The 24,978-nt window shown below is 42.7% G+C and overlaps 1 protein-coding gene and 1 long non-coding RNA gene across 4 annotated transcripts in view; one reads left to right on the top strand and one right to left on the bottom strand.

The window, feature by feature from the left end:
* The window catches only part of LOC126062103 (uncharacterized), a 62,058-nt gene extending 43,207 nt beyond the window's left edge, over nucleotides 1–18,851 (bottom strand). The window contains exon 1 of the long non-coding RNA XR_007513976.1: nucleotides 18,375–18,851. This is a non-coding gene — a long non-coding RNA (uncharacterized LOC126062103). The remainder of the gene's footprint in view (nucleotides 1–18,374) is intronic.
* Nucleotides 18,725–24,978, top strand: part of UBXN2B (UBX domain protein 2B) — a 42,058-nt gene continuing 35,804 nt past the window's right edge. Inside the window, exons 1-2 of one of the 3 annotated variants that reach the window (XM_049859184.1) lie at nucleotides 18,770–18,858; nucleotides 22,353–24,967. In XM_049859184.1, coding sequence (XP_049715141.1) covers nucleotides 24,944–24,967 — 24 coding nt within the window. In that variant the 5' untranslated portion in view covers nucleotides 18,770–18,858; nucleotides 22,353–24,943. Of the gene's footprint in view, nucleotides 24,968–24,978 lie in introns of all 3 variants that reach the window. The other 2 variants (XM_049859182.1, XM_049859183.1) reach the window with 2 other exon arrangements.

Here is a 24,978-nt window from a genome sequence, read left to right as displayed (position 1 = left end):
CACATAAACATCTTTCTGGTATTCTCTGCTTTCAGCCAGGATCCATCTGACATCAGCCATGATCCATCTGACATCAGCCATGGTATCCCTCATTCCACACCCTCTTCTGAAACCAGCTTGAATTTCTGGCAGTGCCCTATAGATGTACTGCTGTAACTGTTTTTGAATTACCTTCAGCAATATTTTACTTGCATGTGCTATTAATGATATTGTTGGATAATTTCCACATTCTTTTGGTTCACCTTTCTTTGGAACAGGCATGAATTATGGATCTTTTCTAGTCGGTTGGCCAGGTAGCTGTCTTCCAAATTTCTTGGCATAGACGAGGGATTACTTCCAGCGTTGCATCCATTCGTTGAAACACCTCAAATGGTATTCTGTCAATTCCTGAAGCCTTGTTTTTCACCGATGCTTTCAATGCAGCTCAGACTTCTTCCTTCAGTGTTATGGGTTCTTGATCATATACTACCTCCTGAAATAGCTGAATGTGAATCAATTCTTTTTGGTACAGTGATTCTGTGTATCCCAACTCACAGCAAGCCTGTATAGGACAGAGTAGAACTGCCTCAGAGTTTCCAAAGCTATAATCTTTATGGAAGCCGATTACCACATCTTTCTCCCACAGAGTGGCTGTTGGGTTCGAGCCCCCAACTTTTTGGTTAGCACCCAAGTGCTTAACCACTGCACCATCTTCACAATCACTGCTATGCTTGAGCCCATTTGTGTAGTCACTGTGTCAATCCATTTTGTTGAGGGTCTTCAACCTCACCAAGCATGATGTCCTTCTCCAGGGACTGATCCCTCCTGGTAACATGTCCAAAGTACGTGAGACCAAGTCTCGCCATCCTCACTTCTAAGGAGCATTCTGGCTGTACTGCTTCAAAGACAGATTCTGGCAGTCCATGGTATATTCAATATTCTTCATCCACACCATAATTCAAAGGCATCAGTTCTTCAGTTTTCCTTATTTATTGCCCAGCTTTCTTGTGCATGTGAGGTGACTGAAAATATCAGTCCTCAAAGTGACATCTTTGTTTTGTTTTTTTTTTTAACACTTTAAAGAAGTCTTTTGCAGCAGACCTGCCCAATGCAATACGTCATTTGATGTCCTGACTGCTGCTTCCATGGGTGTTGATTGTGGATCCAAGTAAAATGAAATCTTTGACAACTTTAACATTTTCTCCATTTACCATGATGCTGCTTATTGGTCCAGTTGTGAAGATTTTTGTTTTCTTTATGTTGAAGTGTAATCCCTATTGAAGGCTGTAGTCTTTGGTCTTCATCAGTAAGTGCCTCAAGTCCTCTTCAATGTTAGCAAGCAAGGTTGTGTCATCTGCACATCACAGGTTGTTAATGAGTCTTCCTCCAATCCTAATGCCATGTTCTTCTTCATGTAGTCTGGCTTCTCAGATTATTTGCTTAGCATACGGACTGAGTAAGTATGGTGAAAGGATACAACCCTGCCACCTTACAAAGTTATGAAAAATCAGAAGGCACAATAAATGCCAATGTGCCTGACACAATGAGTAAATGTGTTTTCTCTGGAGGTCAGCTGCCTTCTTCTATGTCTCTCTATAGAGCAGGCTTTTGCCTCTTTCTGCCCCCATAGCTGCCACGTTTCAACCCCAGCTCCTCCCAGATAGTATAACCAATGTGTCTGAACTCTAATGTGTCTGAACCCTAATGTGTCTGAACTCTAATTCTCTGTTCCCAGAAAGTGAACCAGAATGCACCAGCTTGGGTCAGGTGACTACCACCAACCCCTCTAATCTGTGTTCAAAGGGGTAGAACCATGTGCATGGCTACAACAGCCTACCTCTACGGATGAGGTACAATTCTCAGCAATGAGGATGATTCACTGGCTAGAAGACATGCAAAAATTCAGCTCCGTCACTAGTAACTGTGTTATCTGGGACTTGTCATCACCTTTCTCTTTCTCCCTCAGCTGCTAAATGAAAGAACTGAACCACGACTTCTAAAGTTTCTTTCAGGTCTAAAACTTATAATTCAATTGTTGAAACAGAAGGAATTTTAGGAAGCACAGCTTGTCAGTGGAGGCTGGGGGTTAGGAGAATTGAGATAGTTACGATTCAGTATTCCTCGAACAATACGCTAGGTACTCTATTCTCTCTATGAATAAAGTCAGTTCTCTCTGTAAGAAAAACAAAACTGAAGCACATTTATTTGAGGATCCAAATAGTCATGGGATGAAGGTAGACTGAGACCCTCAAGGTCTTCAGGTGCTTCAGTGTCTGGGGCTCATTATCAATCAATCAACCTAATATCCATGATGCATCTCTGTGTGTTTATATTTGGGCTTGATACCAGTGGTTCAAAAGGAATATAATGCTTATAATATAAAAGCATTTACACAGCATCACTTCTTTAACAGTACTGATGTTCCTAAAAGCAAATCAAGTCTTATAAACGGAATTATATATAAATGCTCTATTTGAAAAAACCAGTTGCCATCGAGCCAACTCCAACTCATGTGAAGACCCCATATGTGTCAGAGTATAACTGTGCTCTGTAGGATTCTCAATGGCTGTGATCTTTTGGAAGTAGATTGCCAGGCCTTTCTTCCAAGGTACATCTGGTTGGATTCAAAATGCCAACCTTTCAGTTAGTAGCCTAGCACTTAACCACTTGGGCCATCCAGGATGCGAATCATTCTATAGAACATTCTTCTTTATAAGATCCATAGAGAAAAATCTTCTGAAAAGTGAAAGAACCTCCTGAAATACAAATAAGTATTTCCTGATTCATCTCTTTTGTTTATATTTATTTTGATACTTAAGTATTCTTAAGAACCCTTAGAATTTTCTTCTGGCATGAATTATTTACTTAACCCTGACTTCTGTTGGTGATATCATAGCCAAAGATGCTATTCGAAGACCACTGGTTGCGATTGGGCCAACAGCAGTGGGTGACAACCATAGCTGCCACTTCACTTAGCCTATAATACATCCGCCTTTGGCCATACTGACTGAATTAAAATACTTGCTCCTTTAACTTCTGTATGTAAGGCTATTAACCTCTGGGGGGCAGATGCTGTTTTGATAGAGTTATGCTTCATTTTGACAATGAGGAGTAAGTAAGCCCTAGGGTTCTACGAGATGTAAAATTCAACTATAAGGCTCACTTCTCTAGCAGGGCAGAACTCTGATGCACTAGTGGAGATTTAAGGGTGAAATCTGATCCATGCCACCTTGTTATTCACATTCACTGCCCTAACTCTGGTCCTTACAGCTCAGGGAGACAAGTGTACATATTTGGACTGAGAAGGCAGAAAGGCAGGAGACTGGGACCTGGGAGAATGAATAAAGGAAAAGTTAGATTTTAATTAAATCTCCAGAAAGCATCCTTTCCACAAAACAATGAAGATTATCAGAATCTTGTTGCTGTTAGGTGCCATCGAGTTGACTTCGACTCACTGCAACTGTCTTAGTTCTCCAGTGCTGCTGTAACAGAAATACACAAGTGGATGGCTTTAACAAACACAGATTCATTTTCTCACAGTATAAGAAGCTGCAAGTCTGAATTTAGGGCACTGGCTCCAGAGGAAGGCTTTCTCTCTCTGTTGGCTCTGGGGGAAGATCCTTGTCATCAACCTTCCCCTGGGTCTAGGAGTTGCTCAGTGCCGGGACCCTGGATCCAAAGGACACACTCCACTCTATGCACTTCTTTCTTGGTGATAGGAGGTCCCTGTCTCTCTGCTCATTTCTCTCTCCTTTTATCTCTTGTAAAATAAAAGGTGATACAGGCCACACCCCAGGGATACTCCCCTTACATCAGATCAGGGCTGCGCCCTGAGTAAGGGTGTTGCATCCGCTCTTAATTCTCTTTAACATAACCTAATCTTGCCTCATTAACCACAGGCAAAGATTAGGATTTACAACACGTGGGACAATTACATCAGATCACAAAATGGAGGACAGCCACACAATACTGGGAATCATGACCTAACCAAGTTGACAAACATTTTGGGGGGACACAATTCAGTCCATAACAGCAACTTCTGTATAACAAAACTAACAATGCCAGGTCCTGCGCCATCCTCACAGTCATTGCTACGTTTAAGCCCATTGTTGCAGCCACTGTGTCAATCTTTTTTTTTTTTCCCCACAATAACCTGGTTAAATTTCTCAATCAAATCAATTAATAGAATTAAAAGTCTGTTATGCTGGATGCTTTGAAGAATGTTTTTAAAACTTGTTTTCCTGACTGTTACAAAAGAAAACAATGGCTGCAAATTTCACATCAGCCGTTCTTTTCTTTTATACCAAATTCAACTTTATCTTTCTACATAATAACCGTCACAGTAAGACATCTAATCCTCTTTAATGTGTATTTTATGTAAGACTGTATTCCTCAGGATTTCAACTTCTTGTGTCCAATAAAGATGAGAAATCTGAAGCTGGATTCAGTTACAACTGAAGTCCGTGTGCCTGGTCTCCTCTGGTGATCTGTCGCTGCATTACACGTTTTTTGTTTGTTTCTTTCTTTTTCTTTTTTTAAAATGTGGAGCACTTCATTAATAGACCAAGAAACATCTCATGAGGCCAAGATCAGAATGTAACCTCAAAACATCTCTGCATGATCAAAAATGCGTGTACGCGATGCGATGGAGTTGACTATGTTCTCACAGGGAATTTGTTAAAAAGAAGTGGCTTGATAACAGCTTGGAATGGAGGATAAAACCCCATGAGACTGCTAATTAATTTTTTTTTTAATGTTTGCTCTGACTGATAAGAGGATAGGGAATCTGGATTTAAGAATGGGCAAGGTGTTAAGGAAGAAATGCAAGCTTCACCCTGGGGACAGTGTAGCCTGGTGGAGCAGCAACCATAGAGAAAACGTGAAACAAGTGGTGTTCCAGAGGAATGCTCTGTGCGACCTGAGATGCTGGGTTCTTCTTCTGACCCTTCACGTATCAGCCACCAAGGTTTGTAGGTCCTGTTTCGGAAAACGGTGAACGGGCTGAATTCCATGTCCTGGGGGATTTGGGAAGGCCGAATGGGGACAGCTGACACAAAGGTCCAGGGTCTGAAGAGACAGCTGGACTTTGCAGCCTGGTGTTACTATGCAAGGCACCAGGCCTGTCACATTAACTGATGCACAAATCCAGGAAACTCGCGTGTTTCCAGATGAACGCTACTGGTTGAGAAGAGGCAAGAGCAACACATGCGTCGGTGTTTCCCAATCTTTTTCACAACAAGGTGAACATAGGAGATGCTGTTATGTGTCTAGCTCACTGTTAGAGGTCACTGGTCGAGGGCCTCTGGCCACTGAAGGCCTTGCGATGCCTTTCCAAGAGCTAAGAGTGTAAGTGTCAAGGCACACAGGGGAGCTTCTGCTGTAGGCCTGCTGTAGGGGGGTGATGAAATGGCAGAGACTGTCAGCGTAGTGGTTAAATGCTATGGCTGCTAACCAAAGTGTCGGCAGTTCAAATCTGCCAGGTGCTCCTTGGAAACTCAATGGGGGCAGTTCTACTCTGTCCTATAGGGTCGCTATGAGTCGGAATCGACTCGACGGCACTGGGTTTTTGGGTCAGCAGGAGCAGCAACAGACCCCTAGACAAGGACGGGGTCTCAGGCTGCACCTGGTCTTAGACATCTCCTAAACTTCATCTCTGTGCTACCCTGTTCTGGGTCATGATGTCATAGTAAATCTCGTCTTCATTGAACTTTACCTGGCTAACTGCAATGGGCTTTTCAATTCTCAGCGCAATTATCCTAAGCCTCTATATTTAGGTACAGGTGAACAGAAATGCGCCTGCTATTTTGTGATGTTTACTCTTTGTTTTTAACCCTGCTCTGTCTGGTCATGTTTCTCTGTCTAAATACTTCACTGAGGAACAAAGGCAGAGATGGTAACACATTACACAAATGAGAACTGGGAAGTAAGCAAAAAGGAAAAGGATGCCTCTGAAGAGCCCAAACAGAAGGCTGATGTGTTTGCATAATCCTGAAACCACTGAGGACAGTCCTAACTTCTTCTACTGCCGTGACTGAGGCATTAGTGGTTTTAGAGGTAAAAAGAACAGTTTTCTTGGAATTTGTAGAGTGGTTGTTGCCCCAGTTACCAGAGGCCTTTTTCTAAATTACATTTCCTAGTTAGGACCTACTCAGCAACTTCTGGGATTGACAGGTATAGCACTCCCTTTTCTCAGTGGGAGAAAGACCTGGTGATCGCCTTCTGTAAAGGTCACAGCCTAGAAAACCCCATGGGGCAGTTCTACTCTGCCATATGGAGTCAATAAGAGTCAAAATCAACTCAACAGCACCTAAAAATAACAAGTCTACTGCATAGTATCTTTGTCAGTACTTTAAAGTAAGATTAAAAGGACTGCTTACTCCTCGGATCAGGGCTTCCGGACTGTGCAGGGAAAACTGTCAGCACCCCCCTGTTCTTTATTGGTGACTTACACTTAATGAGTCATTAGTGCTACTCACTCAGTTTTCATTTAAAGAAGAAATAACACCAATCAATACAATACAAACTCTTCCAGGGAATATAAAAGGAGGGCACACCTCCCCACAAATTCAACGAGGCCACAATAAACTTGACCCCAGAACTTAACAAGGACATTACAAGAAAGAAAAGTTAGAGTTCAGTATCATTCATGAACTTACAGGCGAATTCCACACAACATTAGCAGATGAGTGGTTTTATTTCCAGTGATAGTAGAGTAGGTTATATCAGATTAACCGCCTCCTGGTTGCAGATATAAACTCTGGACAGAAGAATGACCAACAACAGGCAGATATCAGAAGGGGATAAGCCTAAAGACGGGAAGCACACTGACTGGGTCCACATTTACTGACTACTCTATTGGCTCTCCCAACTGGGTGCTGCACACAGGAAATACAGCTCAAGTAGAAGACAGTAGCCTCATTAGGTCGAGGATTCAGTTTGTGGCTAAAAGGTCTGAAAATTAAAAGGAGGTGCGGTGCAGTTAATTACTTTTGTGTTTGGCCTTTCTAGCCTGGTCTTAGGATTCCTACCCAGGTGACTGGGTGGGGCTGTGCAAATAGGGTAATTGTGGCCCACAGAGTGGATTGGTCAGTTCTGCCTTAAGAGACAGCCAAATTCAGAGCAGAGAGGAACCCACCACCACTAAGGAAGGAGAGACCCAGCAGCAGAGACCTGGCAGTAAAAGATGGTGCAGGGCTTCCCAGCCCACTGAGAGAGAAAGCCGAGTGCCCTTGGGCAGAGACAGAGGGCCAGGGAGAGGTGTGCCTGCAAGCACAGCTAAGGAAAGGCTGTCCTCGTGGAAGAACTGTATTCTGAGTGTTCCTGAGCCTGAATTATAACTGTTACTTCCCTAATAAACCCCATCATTGTGAGTACAATCTGTGAGTTGTGTGTGGCTATCGCAATGAATTACCAAACCCGGTAGAGGGTGGTATGGGAGGAATGGTTGGTGCAGGAATTGATAGAGATGGTAGAGATAGTAGGCTTAACTGGCCTCCACCTCACAGGAAACAGCCTTGGGCTGTTGATCTTGGTTCTCTTTCCCCATTGTGGGATTAGAGGAGGTCGGACACCACCCCCCCAACCCCCATGTAACTTTTACAGGGGGAATCCTAGCAGAGACAGCCAAAGGGAAGGGTCTGAAATCTGTACAAAAAGTCCTCTCACATCTTTGACCAGCCTCTTAACTGAGCAGCTATAGGGCAATACCCCACAGAAGGCAGTGAAAGCAGCAAAGGGTAAGCTAGAAGAGCTGTGCATAGATTTCGGTACCTCTCTTCTCTATGGAAGGCGGAGTTTAGAGTTCAAGCCCTTCCAAGTTAGAGATACTTGATAAAACACATCAGGTTGTCCACTGCAATTCCAGAAAAGCCACCTTAGAAAGACTACAACAATACTAGTAGCTATGTCTCTGGATGTATAGACAAGATATAAAAGTAAATATGAATTTTATGTGAAGTGTTCTACCAATTCAAAGTAGACTACAATAAGTTAAGAATGCTGTCTTAGTTATCTAGTGCTGCTATAACAGAAATATCATAGGTGAATGGCTTTAACAAACAGAAATCTATTTTCTTACAGTTTAAAACCCACTGTTGTTGAGTCAATTTCGACTCATAGTGTCCTATAGGACAGAGTAGAACTGCCCCATAGGGTTTCCAAGGAATGCCTGGTAGATTCGAATTGCTGACCTTTTGGTTAGCAGCCATAGCTCTTAACCACTGCGGCACCAGGTTTTCCTCTTACAGTTTAGGAGGCTAGAAGTCCAAATTCAGGGTGCCAGCTCTAGGGGAAAGCTTTCTATCTTTGTCAGCTGGAGGGGAACAACACTGTCTCTTCAGCTTCTGTTCCTTGAAGATCTCCATGTGGCGTGGCATCTGTCTTCCCCCATCTCTGTTAACTCCTTTTATATCTTATAAGAGACTGACCCAAGATACATCCTACACTAATACTGCTCACCAACATAACAGACAACTCATTCTGAAACAGGATTATAACCACAGGTATAGAAGTTAGGATTTACAACACATTATTTCTGGAGAACAAATTCAATCCATAACAGATAAATTATTCCTTAGAGCAATGTCTAAAAATTACAAAAAGATAGAATGGAATATTTTAAAAATACTTGATTAATCCAAAAGAAGGCAGGAAAAAAGAATAATGGAAAACGTTAACTTAAACCCAACCATATCAATAATTAAATATACATGGAAAATATTAACAAACCGTGCACGTCAATTTTTAAAAGAATGACAAAGTGTTTTAGTCATTAAATAAAGACAGGATGGACTCCCACCAAAAATTTGGCCGATATCAAGACTGATGATGCCACATATGTACAAAGAAGATATTATGTTACCAAAATGGATATGGCAGTTAAACGAATTGCTCAATTTATGACTAATAGTGAGATGGTCACTTCTCTCTCAAGTTAAGATAGGAGGTGTCATCACTCAGGCTTGGACACAAGAACTATTAGGTCATCACCACAAATAACCCACAGGAAGTAGAAAGAAGGGAGGAGGATCTTGCAGCAAGAAACTAATTCCAGTTGGTAAAAATTTAAGTTCGGTGAGACACTGCACCCTATACAATCTATACAATCCCAGGGTTTAGAGAAGCAGAATCCAGTGCTTTTTAAAAAGGGCAAACACTCGGCTGGTAGCAGCAAGCACTACATAGGGTTTGACGTGGAGCCCCAACCTGAGAAGGACGCAGAGTTATGAAGCAGAATAACCGGAAATTTCAAGCGGATGCCCAGCCAAATGGACTGAGCCAGTGCAGCACACACTGCACCAGTACGGGGTTCACCCCAGTGTGCGGCTTCTGCATCTTGAAGGCAGCGAAGGAGACTTGGGCTCCACTCTGGCACGCACTTCCAGGGACTTTGTCTTCATTCCAAGCCTCATAAGATGATTGGGGCTGAAACTGGTATAAAATCCACTTGCCTCATTCAACATTTGCTCAAGAACTGAAGTGGAACTGAGCCTCACAGCTGTGGGATTAGAGAAGGCAGCTGTGAAGAGCTGGAAAAACAGAAGAAACAATTCCTGGTATTGACAGGTATAGCACTTCCCCTTTATCACAAACTGGAAGAAAAGTAATGTTCCATTTTAATAACTATTTCTAGTTTTATGGGACATAGTATAATTCACTATCATACTTCCTTTCACAAAGTACACACACCATACATATATTTAGTAACGCTGGCAATTACGGTATCCATGGACTCCAAATTTTTTCTCATGTAACTTGATAGTTATTGCCTTCACTGGGCATGTAAACAGTTTCTAGAGGCCATCATCTGCATTAGGTAAAAGTTTACTAAAGTGGATTTGGCATGCTACTTTCGGGTGTTTCCCACACTACTATGAAATAACTTTTCTATTACACTCAGGCTGTCCCAGAAATAGGTATTTGATTTTTTGATTAAAAATAATTCAAAATTGAAATAAAAATCTCATGACTTTCATAAGAAAATAACAATCCAGGATTATTGCCAATGTTCAGTAATTTTAAGATTATTTTCTGAATACTATCACAATTCTTTTTTTTTTTTTAAAGTAAAGCTTATAAGAAATGTTTTTCCATCAACTCAGTTTGGCTTAGGAGTATCTACTCTAAGGCCACAAATCATGTTTATTCATTTTATTATAAATAATGAAAAAAAATTATTTTAGAAAATGTTGGTCAAAGAAAACGTCTACAAAGTTTACTCATCCACCCATAAACAATGAAGGCCATCTCGATTTCTCTGGTCCTCCCCTACAGAAGGCTCATCAGAGAGCAGTACCTCAAGTATCTCTGCTCCCAACGTAGAAAGAACATACTGATAAAGTTTAAGTTATAAATAGAAGAGAACAATATGATAGTTACTAGGCAACTTGTCGGGTGAAAGGCATTCTAATGGAATAAATTTGAATATAAGAAAATAAGTTATGCAAAAATGTGTAGATTTCATTATTCATCAACCAAAGCTCTATTGAGCCAGTGGCAGGTAAGAATACGGAAGGCTTAATCGTAAAATTAAGCTAGCAGCCACCAGAAACTTGGAGAGAGGCATGAAACAATTCCTTTGCCAAAGCCCAAAAAAGGAACTCATATGGCAGAGACCCTGATTTGTACCTTGTTATGGACTGAATTGTGTCCCCCCAAAAATGTGCGTAAACCTGGCTAGGCCACGATTACCAGTATTGTGTGATTGTCTACCATTTTGTCACCTGATGTGACTTTCCTATGTGTTGTAAATCTTACCTCTATGATTCTAATGAGGTGACATTGGTGGCAGTTACGTTAATGAGGTAGGACTCAATTTACAAGATTAGGTGGTGTCTTAAGTCAATTTCTTTTCAGATATAAAACAGAGAACAGCACAGAGAGACAGAGGGATCTCGTACCACCAAGAAAGTATTGCCAGGAGAAGAGCGTGTCCTTTGGACTTGGGATCCCTACCCTGAGAAGCTCCTAGACCAGGGGAAGATTGATGACAAGGATCTTGCTCCAGAGCTGACAGAGACAGAAAGCCTTCCCCTGGAGCTGACACCCTGAATTCAGACTTCTTGCCTCGCGGACTACGAGAGGATAAATTTCTCTTTGTCAAAAGCATCAACTTACGGTATTTCTGTTATAGCAGCACTAGATAACTAAGACAGACTACTAGCCTCCAGACTGTAAAAAAATTAATTCGTTTTTCAATGGCACCCACTTTGTGATATTGTTATGGCAGCCCTAGAAAACTCTCATCAACGTCCTCTCGTCGAAAATCTTTGATTTTTTCACTATAATTTAATAAGAGCCCAACTTCTTAGCTTGACATTTAATGGATCCTTCCTGACAATTCCCAATCCTTTCTCCACCACATAGGCCCTCCACTCAGGCTAGATAGTCTCACCATTCCCCTATGTCAGTGCTCTACATTTCCACCCCTTTGAACCGGCACGCTTGCTGTTCCCTCGGCCTGGGATGCCCTCGCATCCCCCAGTTGGTTAATGGTCAGTTCAGATGCCACTCTCTCAACTACCCCAATGTTCCTCTGCTGGAATTAAATCTCTCTCTGTTTGTCAGATTCCAAGTACAACAACGGCTGGATTATATTCACCTGTCAATCCCCCACATAACACAATTCCTTAAGTAAACCATTGATAAAAACTGTTAAAGTTAAAACTTTCAAGTTTTCATACTTGGTGAAATTTCACATCAGTAAATGTTGAATAGGAGCCCTGCTGGTGCAAAGATTTAGCACCTGGCTGCTAACCAAAAGGTCAGTTTGAACCCACTAGCCATTCCAAGAGAGAAAGATTACAACCTAGGAAACCCTATGGGGCAGTTCTGCTCTGTCCTATAGGGTGGCTATGAGTTGGACTCGACTCGATGGCAGCTGGTTATTAGGCTCATATAAAAGTCAATCCAACCGAGGTTCAGGGAGACCTCACTATCATCAAACAGAATCTGGAGCGAAGCGTGGCCTTTGGACCAAAGACCCAGGGCCCCTGTGCTGAAAACCTCATAGACCGAGAAGAAAAAGCTGTAACACTGTAGATGGTGAGAGATAGCGGCGAAGGGCTTGCCGGCCCACCGAGCCACAGCTGAGCACCTGGGGGCAGGAGGCTTGCAAGAGGAGCTAACGGAGCTGTAACCCTTGCCTGTGCAGGGCAGAGGCCTGAGGTGCCCTGTGCAGGGGTCTTCCTACAGCAGAGCAGAGCCGGATGCCTCTGGGCAGGAGGCTTGCCAGCCCAGCTAGAAGAGTTGTAACACTCACGCAGGGCAGGAGGGGCCTCACTGTGCCCCAAGCATGGGCTGCATGCCTCCCCTTGCCAGCTGGGGCCAGGGTGGCGTGGCAGCAAGTGAGCCCTGCGGGCCCAGGCAGCACGGCGGTGGGCGGCCGCAGAAGCCCTGTCAACCGCGCAGCCCCGCCCCCGCAGCACGGGGGTAGTCGGAAGCAGCAGTGACCTGAACCCAGGATCCGACCTGGCACACGGCAGCTGCTCAGAGCCACAAAGAATGGACAAGGGTCCTTTGGGGAAGGGTAAGCATTTCCCCTCTGGGACCTGTTGTTATTGTTTACCATGTGTTTTCTATCAATAATAATAATAGCTTTCACTTTGCCAACATTGTGTGTCTCCTGTATCCAGCTCGATTGCAGCTGAACAGAGCACCCGTGGAATGGTTGATGACAGAGGGTGTATCTTCTTATTCCCAGCAGTCTCACGGCTGCCTGCAAGTCTGTGGCACAGCCTGTCTGCAGGTGCAATACAGACACACAGACGTGTATATATACAAGTGCCTCACAAAATTCCTGAACATTGAACAACAGGCTCTCAGAAGCCTCCTGTACACCGCTAACTTTAAGTACTTTTTCAACAGCCTTCACTCCCTTAGCTGACACCCCTCAAACTACTAAAATACGAAATTGCCTCTCTATCCGAGAAATGAGGAGTGATCTTTGGGACATCCACCTTTTATTCCCTTAATCCAGCGCATGCTTTCCAGTCCTAACCTTGCTTCACTGTAGTATGTGACACTGTTGGTTTCCCCTTGAAACTGCCTCCTCACTCACTTTCCAGTCTCTTGGCTTTGACCTACCTCTTTGACTACGCCTTGGATCTACTTAGAAAGATCTCTTCCTCCAAGGATTTGTTAAGTGTTGGTATTTGAGTGTTCTTGGTCCACATAACTTCTCACATTTCACACTGCCCATGGGACCCTCATCTACTCACCTATCACTTATTTGAGTCAACACCCAAATCTTATCTACAAACCAAAATTCTCTCCCAATATCTAGACCCATGTTTGTAACTGCTCTATCACGCATCTTTACTTGAGAGTCCCACATAAATTTTAAACTCAGAATGTTCGTAACAGACTTGTTCTTTTCCTTTTGAAATGTGCTTCTCCGTTTCAACTCAATAATTTACAGGTAGTACCATTGACCACATCACCCAACTCAAGCCCCAGATGTCATCCTTGCTCTTCCTTTTCATATCTTCCACATTTGAGACCAGCAGCTATTGAGTCTGACCCTAATATCTCTACCAACTCCTCTCTCCTCACTGCCAGTGATAACATTTGAGTTCTAATCACCTCTCATCGGTGTAATAACCTTCTAGCTTCCTAATTCTTATTCATCCTATACACTGATACCCTGTGATCTTTCTCAATCACAAATCCTTTAACAGTTCCCAACTGCCTTAGAACCGTGGTTTCCAACCCTGGCTGCACAAGAGAATTATCTGAGAAGCTGTTTTTTCAATCAACTTTATAAATATATAACTTATATATAATAAAATGCACCCATTTTAAGTGTAAAGTTCGATGTGTTTTTACAAATGTATATACCTGTGTAACCATCACCACAATCAGGATATAAAACATTTCTATCATTTCAAAAAGTTCTCACATGTCGTTTTTCAGTTAAATTCCCCAAGCTTATCCTTCCCCAAATGTACAGCCCCAAGTAACCACCAGTTTTGCCTGTTCTAGAATTGTATACAGATTGAATAAGACAATATTTACTCTTTTTAGATTTGGTAAAAGAGCCCTGTTGGTGCAGTGGCTAAGCACTCTAGTGCTAACCAAAAGGTCGGCAGTTTGAACCCACCAGCCATTTCTCAGGAGAAAAACGTGGCAGTCGGCTTCCATGAAAAGTATAACCTCGGAAACCCTTTGAGGCAGTCCTACTCTGTTCTGTATAGGGTCACTATGAGTTGAAATACACAGAGTCACTGTACCAAAAAGGATTGGTCAATGTTCAAGCATTTCAGGAAGCAGCATATGATCAAGAACCAATGGTACTAAAGGAAGAAGTCCAAGCTGCACTGAAGGCATTGGTGAAAAACAAGGCTCCAGGAACTGACAGAATGCCAACTGAGATGCTTCAACAAACGGATGCAATGCTGGAAGCACTCACTCACTTATGCCAAGAAATTTGGAAGACAGCTACCTGACCAACTGACTGGAAGAGATCCATATTTGTGCCCATTCTAAATAAAGGTGAACCAACAGAATGAAAATTATTCAACAATATCATTAATATCACATGCAAGTAAAATATTGCTGAAGATAATTCAAAAACAATTGCTGCAGTACATCGACAGGCAACTGCCAGAAATCTAAGCTGGATACAGAAGAGGATGTGGAAGGAGGGATATCGTGGCTGATGGCAGATGGATCTTGGCTAAAAGCCAAGAATACCAGAAAGATGTTTACCTGTGTTTTATTGACTATGCAAAGGCATTTGACTGTGTGTATCATAACAAATTATGGACGACAATGAGAAGAATGGAAATCCCAGAACACTTAATTGTGCTCATGCAGAACCTGTACATAGATCAAGAGGCAGTCATTCTAACAGAACAAGAGGATACTGAGTGGTTTGAAATCAGAAAAGGTGTATATCAGGGTTGTATCCTTCACCATACTTATTCAATCTGGATGCTGAGCAAATAATCTTGAGAAGCTGGAATGTATGAAGAAAAACATGGCATCAGGATCGGATGAAGACCCATTAACAACCTGTGATATGCAGATGACACAACCTTGCTTGCTGAAAGTGAAGAGGACTTGCAGCACTTACTGAAGAAGATCAAAGATTATAGCCTTCAGTATGGATTATACACCTCAGCATAAAGAAAACAGAAGTCCTCACAACTGGATCAGTAAGCAACATCATGATAAACAGAGAACATATTAAAGTGGTCAAGGATTTCATTTTACTTGGATCCACAATCAATACCCATGGAAGCAGTAGTCAAGAACTTAATAGATTAGGCAAATGTACTACAAAAGACCTCTTTAAAGTGTTAAAAAGCAAAGATGTCATTTTGAGGACTAAGGTGCACCTGACCCAAGCCATGGTATTTTCAGTTGCCTCGTATGCATGCAAAAGCTGGACAATGAATAAAGAAGGCTGGAGGACAACTGATGCTTTTGAATCATGGTGCTGGCAAGGAATATTGAATGCACTGCCAAAAGAACAAACAAATCTGTCTTGGAAGAAGTACAGCCAGAATGCTTCTTAGAAGCGAGGATGTTGAGACTTTGTCACACGTACTTTGGACATGTTATCAGGCGGGACCAGTCCCTGAAGAAGGACATCATGCTTGGTCAGGTAGAGGGTCAGCAAAAAAGAGGAAGATCCTCAACAAGATGGATTGACACTGTGGCCACGACAACTGGCTCAAACACAGCAAAGATTGTGAGAATGGCACAGGACTGGGCAGTGTTTTGTTCTGTTGTACATGGATGACTTAGTCATCTAGTGCTACTATAACAAATACTACAAGTGAATGGCTTTAATAAGGAGAAATTTATTCTCTCAGAGTCCAGTAAACTAGAAGTCCAAATTCAGAGCACTGGCTCCACGGGAAGGCCTTCTTCTCTCTCTGTCAGCTCTGGGGGAAGGTCTTTGTCTTCAGTCTTCCCTTGATCTGGGAGCATCTCAGCGCAAGAACCTCAGGTCCAAAGGATGTACTCTGCTCCAGGCACTGCTTTCTTGGTGGAATGAGCTCCCCATGTCTCTCTGCTGGCTTCTCTCTTTCGTATCTCAAAAGAAACTGGCTTAAGACACTATCTAAACTTGTAGATGTCATCAATATAAAACCAAAAAAAAAAAAAACCAAACCCAGTGCCGTCGAGTTGATTCCAACTCATAGCGACCCTATGGGACAGAGTAGAACTGCCCCATAGAGCTTCCAAGGAGTGCCTGATGGATTTGAACTGCTGACCCTTTCGTTAGCAGCCATAGCACTTAACCACTACACCACCAGGGTTTCTGTCCTCAGTATAACTCCTGCTAATCCATCTCATTACATCATAGTGATAGGATTTACAACACATAGGGAAATCATATAACAAAATGGTAGACAATCATACAATACTGGGAATCATGACCTAGCCAAGTTGACAGATATTTTGGGGGGACACAATTCAATCCATGACAATAGGGTTACTATGAGTCGGAACAAACTCAGTGGCATCTAACAACAACAACATGAGTCGGAACTGACTCAACAGCTATGGGTTTTTATATTTGGTTTCTTTTACTCGAGAACGTTTTTGAAATTCATCTATGGTATGTGTATCACTAATGTCTTCCTTTTTATTGTTGAATGTTATTCCATTGTATGAATTTATCAAAATTTTATTCATTCAATTATTGATGGACATTTGGATCATTTCTAGTTTGGGGCTATTATAAAATCTTCTATGAACACTTGGGTACATACGTTTTCATTCCTCTTGGGTCAGTACCTAGGAGTGGAATAGCTGGGTCTTATGATGTGTATATTTAACTTTAGAGGAAACTGCCAAACTATTTTCCGAAGTTATTAACTAATTTACATTCCCACCAGCAGCATATGGGAGTTCCAGGTAGAAAGCCAGGGCAAACATAGTTCACCTTGGTTATTTTCCTTCCCTCAGACATCACGGTCCTGAACCGCCTACTATTCAATGTCTGAAAACGGTTAAGTGTCAGGGGCAAGTACTAAGTACTCTGTCATGGCCAGATGCAAAGTGTACTTGGGGAGCATCTTAAAAAGCATGACTCTTGAGTCCCACTCCATACTAATTAAATCTGGATTTCTGGGGTGGAGGTGGAGGTGGAGGAGTGGTGATTCTAAAGGGTAGCAATGTTTGAGAACATCTGGCTCAGAGGGTGAGTACTGGGTAGTGCAAACGGTTAAGTACGGGGCTACTATCCAAAAGGTTGATGGTTGAAATCCACCCAGAGGCACCTCAGAAGAAAGGCCTGGCACTCTACTTTCTAAGGTCACTGAAAACCCTATGGAGCATCTAGTCTGAAACACATGGGTTTGGGGTTTTTTGTTTGTTCCTTTGGCTCAGAGGGTAATATTTAACCCATTCACTAACGCTAGATCCTTCAGAATCTGCCCTAATCCTACATGTTCAGTTTAGGCTCCCCTCCTCATACATGGCTTTGGTAATTTCTAATAGTCCATCATGGGGACAACAGTAATTCAATGGTAGAATTCTCGCTTTCCATGCCGGGGACCTGAGCTCAATTCCTGGCCAATACATCTCTTGCACAGCCATAACCCATCTGTCAGTGGAGGTTCACATGTTGACAGAATGCTGAACAGGAGCTTCCAGACTAAGATTAGCTAGGAGGAAAGGCTTGGCAATCTACTTCTGAAAATCAGCCAATGAAAACCTTATGATCACAACAGTCTGATCCTGTTGTGCATGAGGTCGCCATGAGTTGGGGTCAACTCCGAGGCAGTTAACAAGCTTCAATCATATAGTACTGTCCCTAACTACGAACTTGGTATTTCAAATCTCTGTACATACTCTTGCCTTTATACGTGGTTCCTTTTGGTTCGCTGTCTACTTGAAGTTCTTATCCTTCTTATAACAGCTAAAATGTCACTTTCTGTAAAGGGCATTTCTTTTTAAAGAAGATCTAGGAATTCATAGGGCAGAATGTTGTATAAATAAGAGTAACAGGTCAACAACATAAGCAAGGTTTAGTATCTGGTAATGACATTTACTACAGTGTGAACTTAGTCAATTATTTACCATGTGGTTTCTTTACGAATAACACGATGACAATAATTACTGGCAGCGGGATATATAACACATGTAATGCACCTAGCATGGTGCACATAGCAGGCACCAACAGAATATTCCCCTTCACACATTCTTTTCACAACCCTTCCTGCAAAGCTCGACTGGAAATCGCACTTTATTATTTGTTTACATCTCTCTGCTCCCAACCCTTGCATTCTCGGGGCGCAACAGTGCCTAGAATAAAAAAAAAAAAAAGGAGTTTAAATCTCGGTGGAATGAAGAGGGCTTAGGAGTCTCTAGTTCTGGTTGCAAAGAGCCTTTACGGTGCTCTCACCCTCAATTCTATGCTTTGGGGGTGATGGGCTTACCTGGATCTTGACCGGGAAGAGAACAAGGCTAGAAAGGTGGGGTTGCACGTTTCATCAGCTAAAACATTCAGGGAAGTTTTCATGGATGAGTTCACTGACCCTGCGAGCCTCTGCTGCCCCCCGGGGTCAGTAACTGCCCTCCGCGGCGGTTTACACCGGCTCAAGCCTCCGGCGGGGGGAACACGAAAGGAGAGGCTAACCCTAAATCGCCGCCAACTTGCCCCGGCGCGCGATGGGAGGGGGATTCGGCGGCCACACAGGGGCGCGGCGCGGCCAAGAGCGGATCCGCCCCCTCCTCCGCCGGCCTTGCTGCGTAGCTCCGCCCCCGCCGTTGCCCGGCAACCGTCCCGGAAATCCCGGGGAGGCGCGTCTGGGGGGGGTTGCCGACGGCCGGCGGAAGATGGCGGAGGGTGGCGGCGCGGAGCACGGCGAGCAGGCGAGACGGGCTTCTGTGCCGCGGCCCCCGAGCGCGCGGGACTTGCAGGTGCGGCGGGAGGCCGAGGGCAGGGACGGCGGGCGCGCGTCAAAGGCCGCCTCTGGCCTCGGCTGAGGTCCCCTCAGGCTCCTTGTGGGGGCAGAACCTGGCGCCGGCGCTGCGTCTCCCCGAGGCGTGCATCGCGCGGGGGTGGCTGTGGAGACAGGTGCCGGAATCCGTCTTCTACCGGTGTCTCCCTTCCCCTCCACCCCATTTTACAATTTGCTGAAACTAACAAGCAATTCAGTTTAGAATGGCGTTTTGTGGGGCCGTTTGTGCTGTCCTCCCCCCCCCGTTTGTGTTTCCGGTGATTTCGTGCGGAGGAAGTTTTTATTATCGACGTTGGGGAATCAACGGAGACTTCAAACGTGGGAGCCGGTGGGCAGGTCTGTCCGCTCTGGTCCTGGATGCGGTTTCTGACCTGATGACATGTGTATATAAATAATTCCTTTTTGTCATTTAGCTTTTATGTTTCAAGGGGGTGAATTAAACGTTTTCACCCTACAGTACAGCCTAGATTTTGAAGCTACAATCTGTAAAACATTCCGTATAAAGAGACGAAGAAATATAACTTTATAATGTTATAGGACACGTTTGTTAGCTAAATAGCAGTGCACCGAATACTGCTTTACGTGATGATTTTAGGTCTTTTTTCTATCTCCTTATGGGATCGTTGATAAAATTGAACAAGTGAAGGTCTGTAAGTAGCTATAATTTTAAAAAAAGGAGAATCCACAAGGCTCCATACTACAGTCCTATTACTTTATGGTCACACCTTCATTCCTCGTCTTTAAACAAACATATTGACCACCTTCCGTATAACAACATACTGTCTAACTCGGGCAATGCAAAGATAAGTAGGACATCGAATCCACAGTCAGTGCTGAACACTTTGGGCAAACAGAAGACGTCTAAAAGTTCTTTCTACCTTTTGAAAGCTTGCGAACTTTTTGGAGAAATGGGGTATGAATTCATTTAACATATTTTAGAATGGAGTATGATTGAATGCCAAAATAAGCAGTACATAAATGAGTAATTTGGTGAATGGAGAGATCAGTGTAAGGTTAGAGATGAACCAGATGTAAAACAGTTCCGGTGCCTGTAAGTTAACTGAGTAGTAGTAAACAGCATCAAGGAACAGGAAGCTGTCATCTACCTTATTTCTATTATAGACCTTCTCCCATTGTTGTCCAGTTGATTCCGACCCATGGCAACTTGATAGGACACAGTAGAGCTGCGCCATAGGGTTTCTAAGGCCGTAATTCTTGAGGAAGCAGACTGCCACATCTTTCTCCCACAGAACAGCTGATGGGGGCGACCTTTGGTTAGCAACAGAGCACTTAACCACTGCAAGGAGGGCTCCTTTCTGTTACAGGCATCACTAAAGAGGCAGCCTGGGGCCTTGGGAAAAAATGGGTGTGGTCAGAATGCACGTGCATTTTGGTCCCACCACTTAGTAGTTAAGTGTACTTAGGAAAATTTCTTAACCTTTCTGGTCCTCATTGTTCTCATTTATAAACTGGAGGTGCTGTTGATGGTAGTGGTGTAAGGATTAAATAAAGTAATATCTGTAAAGCGCCCGTGCGCAATCCCTGTATTATCCTAGCACAGTACTTGCTTGATAAATGTCTGGTTCCTTTTTTCCCTCAAGGGAAGAAAATGCTGTAACTTTCACAGGTTAGCACCACCAGTTGCCATCCAGTCTGTTCTGACTCATAGCAACCCTGTGTGTGTCAGAGTAGTTCAGTGCTCCATAGGGTTTCCAGTGGCTGATTTTTCAGAAGTAGATTGCCAGACCTTCCTTCTGAGGCACTCCTGGGTGGTCTCTGTGGTTAGTTACCATCCAGTCAGGTGGATTCTGACCCATGGAGACCTCATGGGTGCGGCGTAGAACTGCTCCATAGGGTTTTCAAATGCAGATCACTAGGCCTGTTCCCTGAGACTGCTCTAGGTGGGTTTAACCACAAACCTTTTGGCTAGTAGTCAAGCACTTAACTGTTTGCCCAACCCAGGGACTTGGGGTGGACTTTGGTGGATTCTAATACCATTAAAATTAAAATTAAAACTGGCAGTCAAGAAGTCAAATGACGCATTGCATTAGACAAATCTGCTATAAAAGACCTCTTTAAAGTGTTCAAAAACAAAGTCCTCACCTGGAAAGCTAAGGTGTGCCTGACCCAAGCCATGCTGTTGTCAGTTACCTCCTACGCATGTGAAAGCTGGACAGTGAATAAGGAGGACTGGAAGAGAATTGATGCCTTTCAGTTGTGGCCTTGGAGAAGAATGTGGTCTGCCAAAAGAATGAAAAAATCTGTCCTGGAAGAAATACAATCAGAATGCTCCTTAGAAGTAAGGATGGCAAGACTGTGTCTCTCATACTTTGGACATGTTATCAGGAGGGATCAGTTCCTGGAGAAGGACATACTGCTTGGTAAAGTAGGTCAGTGAAAAAGAGGACGGCACAGTGGCTGCAACAGTGGACTCAAGCATAACAACAATTGTGAGGATGACACAGGACCAGGCAGTGTTTCCTTCTGTTGTACATAGGGTCAGTGTGAGTCAGAACCAATTCCAGGGCACCTAACAACAACAATTTAATATCATTTTCTCTAATTTTAATTCATTTCTTCCTTTCATGTGAAAAATGAGAACAACTTGGTTAATGACTACCCGATACCAGGCAAATTGTTTACAAACTTAGAATCCATTAGATCAATATGTTATTAATGTTTCCAAATATTCTGGTAGGTGTTAATTGTGAGGCTGCCTTTGTTCCCACCATAAATTTGAAGGTAGGGATTTTTTGTTTTCTATTTCCTGTCTACTTTCTGCTTTGGTAGATAGGTAACTGGTTTCTTTATGAGTGTGATTTGGTGTCCCAAATTCCCTATTTAGGTACTGATAATCTTTCCTTGAGAATGTAATAAAAATATGAAGAACTTGAAAAGAAACCTGAAAACGACCAAAGCGGTGATGTATCAAGAAATAAAGTATGTATCAAAGGTTTAAAAGGATTAGATAATATTCTTCTCCCCAGCTAGTTTCTTGGATTTTGGTTATTTAAAAGCTACCCAGGTAGTGCATTTTTTGATAGATGCTTCTTAATTCCCTGACAGCTTGTTCTAAGGGACTCTTACAGTATTATAGAGGAAAAGGATGATGTGTTACTAATTGGAATAACCAAAAATCCCTTAAGTAACTGTACTTTAGCTGCCACGCAGGAGAGGGTTTGCGGGAATCTCAGTCAGTAGAGAGCTGTCCAGGTGCCCCCAGAGGAAAGCTGTGTGGTCTCCCAAAGGCTTCCCCACACCATGATCCAGACACATAGAAACTACAGACTTCAGAATCTCATTGGGATGTCAAACTCAGAGTAGATCTCCTTGGCCTCCTCTACTCCCTCAAATTGGGAAGCATTCAGTGGGAAAGTTGGGGTAGGATTGTTAGCGGCAAGACTGAGCCTGAACAGCAGCTCAATGATCAGTTGTTTTTCTGAATATTTTCAGGGATCTTTGTCTCCTCTGATGTCCCTTGGTCTGTCCACAAACATGGATTTAACAACTGGCTAAGGTATTTAATTGTGTGCTTTTGTCCAAGTCTTTTTCCAGGATAATATTAAAAGAAAAACATTTCTGTTCTTGATTTTCTGCTTCCATTTAGGTTGGATAGGGATAACTTTGTTATTTAGGATTGGACTTGGTCGGGTGGGGCAGAGAGTGGATGGAACACTATAGGTGAGAAACGAACATCAGTTACAATGTTAAAACTGCCACGGATAACTCAGTCTTGTTGAATATCATTAGTCCAGATACCTGGTTCTCAACTTGAGTGTGCATCAGAATCATCAGGAAAGTTTGTTAAAACAGATTGTTGGCCCCCACCTCCAGGGTTGTGAATTCAGTAGGTGAATAGACATTCCCACAAGTTCTCAGGTGAGGCTGATGCTACTGTTCTAACGAAATAAACCTTTATTATCCCTTCAGGCAGTTGCCACTCCAAGGCTGGAAACCCTAGTATTTTTATCTTTGGCTGTGTGCTTGGTTTTCCCTGTATTCAGTTGCTTTCCTTTCACATTTCTCTTCAAGGTCTTCACATTTCAAATTCTAGAGTAAAGATTATCAGTACTTACATACTTTATTCTTCCTGTATTATTAAAATGTCCTCATAATTAAATTGTGGGACACTCTGTTAATTCACAGTGCACGTTTTATCTTTTTGTTTGATCCAGGTTTTGTTGTTATCCTGTTGGCTTTGACCAGTACTTCAGTTTATTTTGATCAATTTAAATTATCATTTCCTCTTCTGGTGTTGTGTTCTCTGCTATGTCAATAAATAAAATTTAAATGTATTTGCATTTGCTAATGAACCTATTAAATCTTGCATCCTAGAATCAACTCTCTCTAAATTATCATTCATTTTCCTTTAAATCAATGATGCATCATAAATACCTAGGACCCTTTTATTCTGTGGACTTCCTACTGTAGTATTTTTCACATACCCAAATTTTGTTAAGATGCGTTCCACATTCCACGGAGTCAAAAGGTACTGTCGCTTTGTTCTTTTATTTCATAGGGGAAAAATATTGTTGGCTTGGCAGGGTTTATTTTTAATGAAGCCATGCTCTTTATTGTGAGAGTTTATACTCTAGTGACTCTTCTGCCATTTTTTCCTTCTTCACTAGCTTTCTAGACGGTGGGAAGATGAATAAGTTTTGTGGATTTCTCCATTTACTTTATACTGTTTCTTACGTTTTACAAATTGGCTTTTGGTACTTTTATTAAACTGAAAAAAATTGCTAGAATGATTCTTAAAATGTCTCATATTAAAAAGCGTGGTTGATCCATATAATGTTTTCTCTGAGTTCCTTTCAAAATGAAACAGCAAATGACAGCGTCCACGGTTGAGAGATCAGGGATATCCCTAACTGGTTGTGAGGAGTGACAGGTATAGAAGTATTCCTGTACGAGCCTTAAAGGGACTTCGGTAGAAAATGATCAGTTTTGAGGCAGTGAACCCTTACTGGGAGAGGAAAATTTTTTTAGCCAAGTCCCTTGCTACCTAGCAGGAATAATCACAGTATGACAAGTTTCTTGAGCACATAGATTTTTTAATAAAATCCATTTAACAAAAGAGTGGTACTGTTGGGTAATAACAAGTAAACTATGAAAAATGTCAGATTTTATTTGTCTTGGGCTCAAGGCATAAAAAGTGTCACACATACAGTAAATTCTTGGCACTTATCTAGGGTGTATGTAACAGATGGCTTGCTGAAAAATTATTTGGGAACAACCTTTGCAAATCAAATTAAAATGCAAATGGAACTTGCTATCGAAACATTGTGTGGTGACTCTCTTTAGTAAAGCAAATCGTTCTTTTTCAACAGGAATGCTCACTCCTAATCAGCCAGGGCAGGCTAGATTATGTGGCAGTAATAAATTAACCCCCAATCTGAGTCCTCACCTACGCTCCATGTCCCAGGTGTGTGTTTGGTAGGGAGGCAGAGGAGTCTTCTCAGTGTCGTCACTCAGGGACTTCAGCTGAAAAATGCTGCACCTTCTGTGACTCCGCCCTGAACATGAGGCTTGAAGGTTCACTACAGCAAAAGAAGAGAAGGCTCGCCTTGGAGGTCTCCCAGGCCATTCCATTCTTTGTTCACATCTACCGTGAGGTCACGTCTGATGCGTGGCAGCCAGGAAACGGAGGGGAGCATTTGGCATATTTGCTGAGCACCACTGTGTCTGCCACGCTGCTTCCCCATTTTCTCCACTAAAACGGGTTATGCCTTTATGGACTGTCATAAATAATACTCAGAATTTTTCTAATCTACCAAACCTCCCAATTGCATACTTAATGTTTCAGGGCCAGCAAAACTGGTATCTTTTTAAAATCTGTGCTTGGTGAAATTTAGCTCAATTAGGACTTTTAAAATTTCATTATTTCATTTCATAGGATGGAAGCGTAGTGGAAAGGGCACTGACTCAAGAAGTCAGGGATCTATTTTACCTGCCCTGCTCAGCCTCGTCCAGGTGGTGTCACCAGGTGACAGAGGGGTGTCTCAGTCACCTTGTCCATTAGGAGTCGGACTGAATGACCTCTTATGTTCACTCCAACTCTAACGTCTGTAAGTTGATG

The sequence above is a fragment of the Elephas maximus genome, chromosome 19 (genome assembly GCF_024166365.1).
Source record: "Elephas maximus indicus isolate mEleMax1 chromosome 19, mEleMax1 primary haplotype, whole genome shotgun sequence".
NCBI lineage: Eukaryota > Metazoa > Chordata > Mammalia > Proboscidea > Elephantidae > Elephas > Elephas maximus.
The sequence above is the reverse complement of the archived record's forward strand: the minus strand, read 5'-3'. Positions and strand labels throughout refer to the sequence as shown.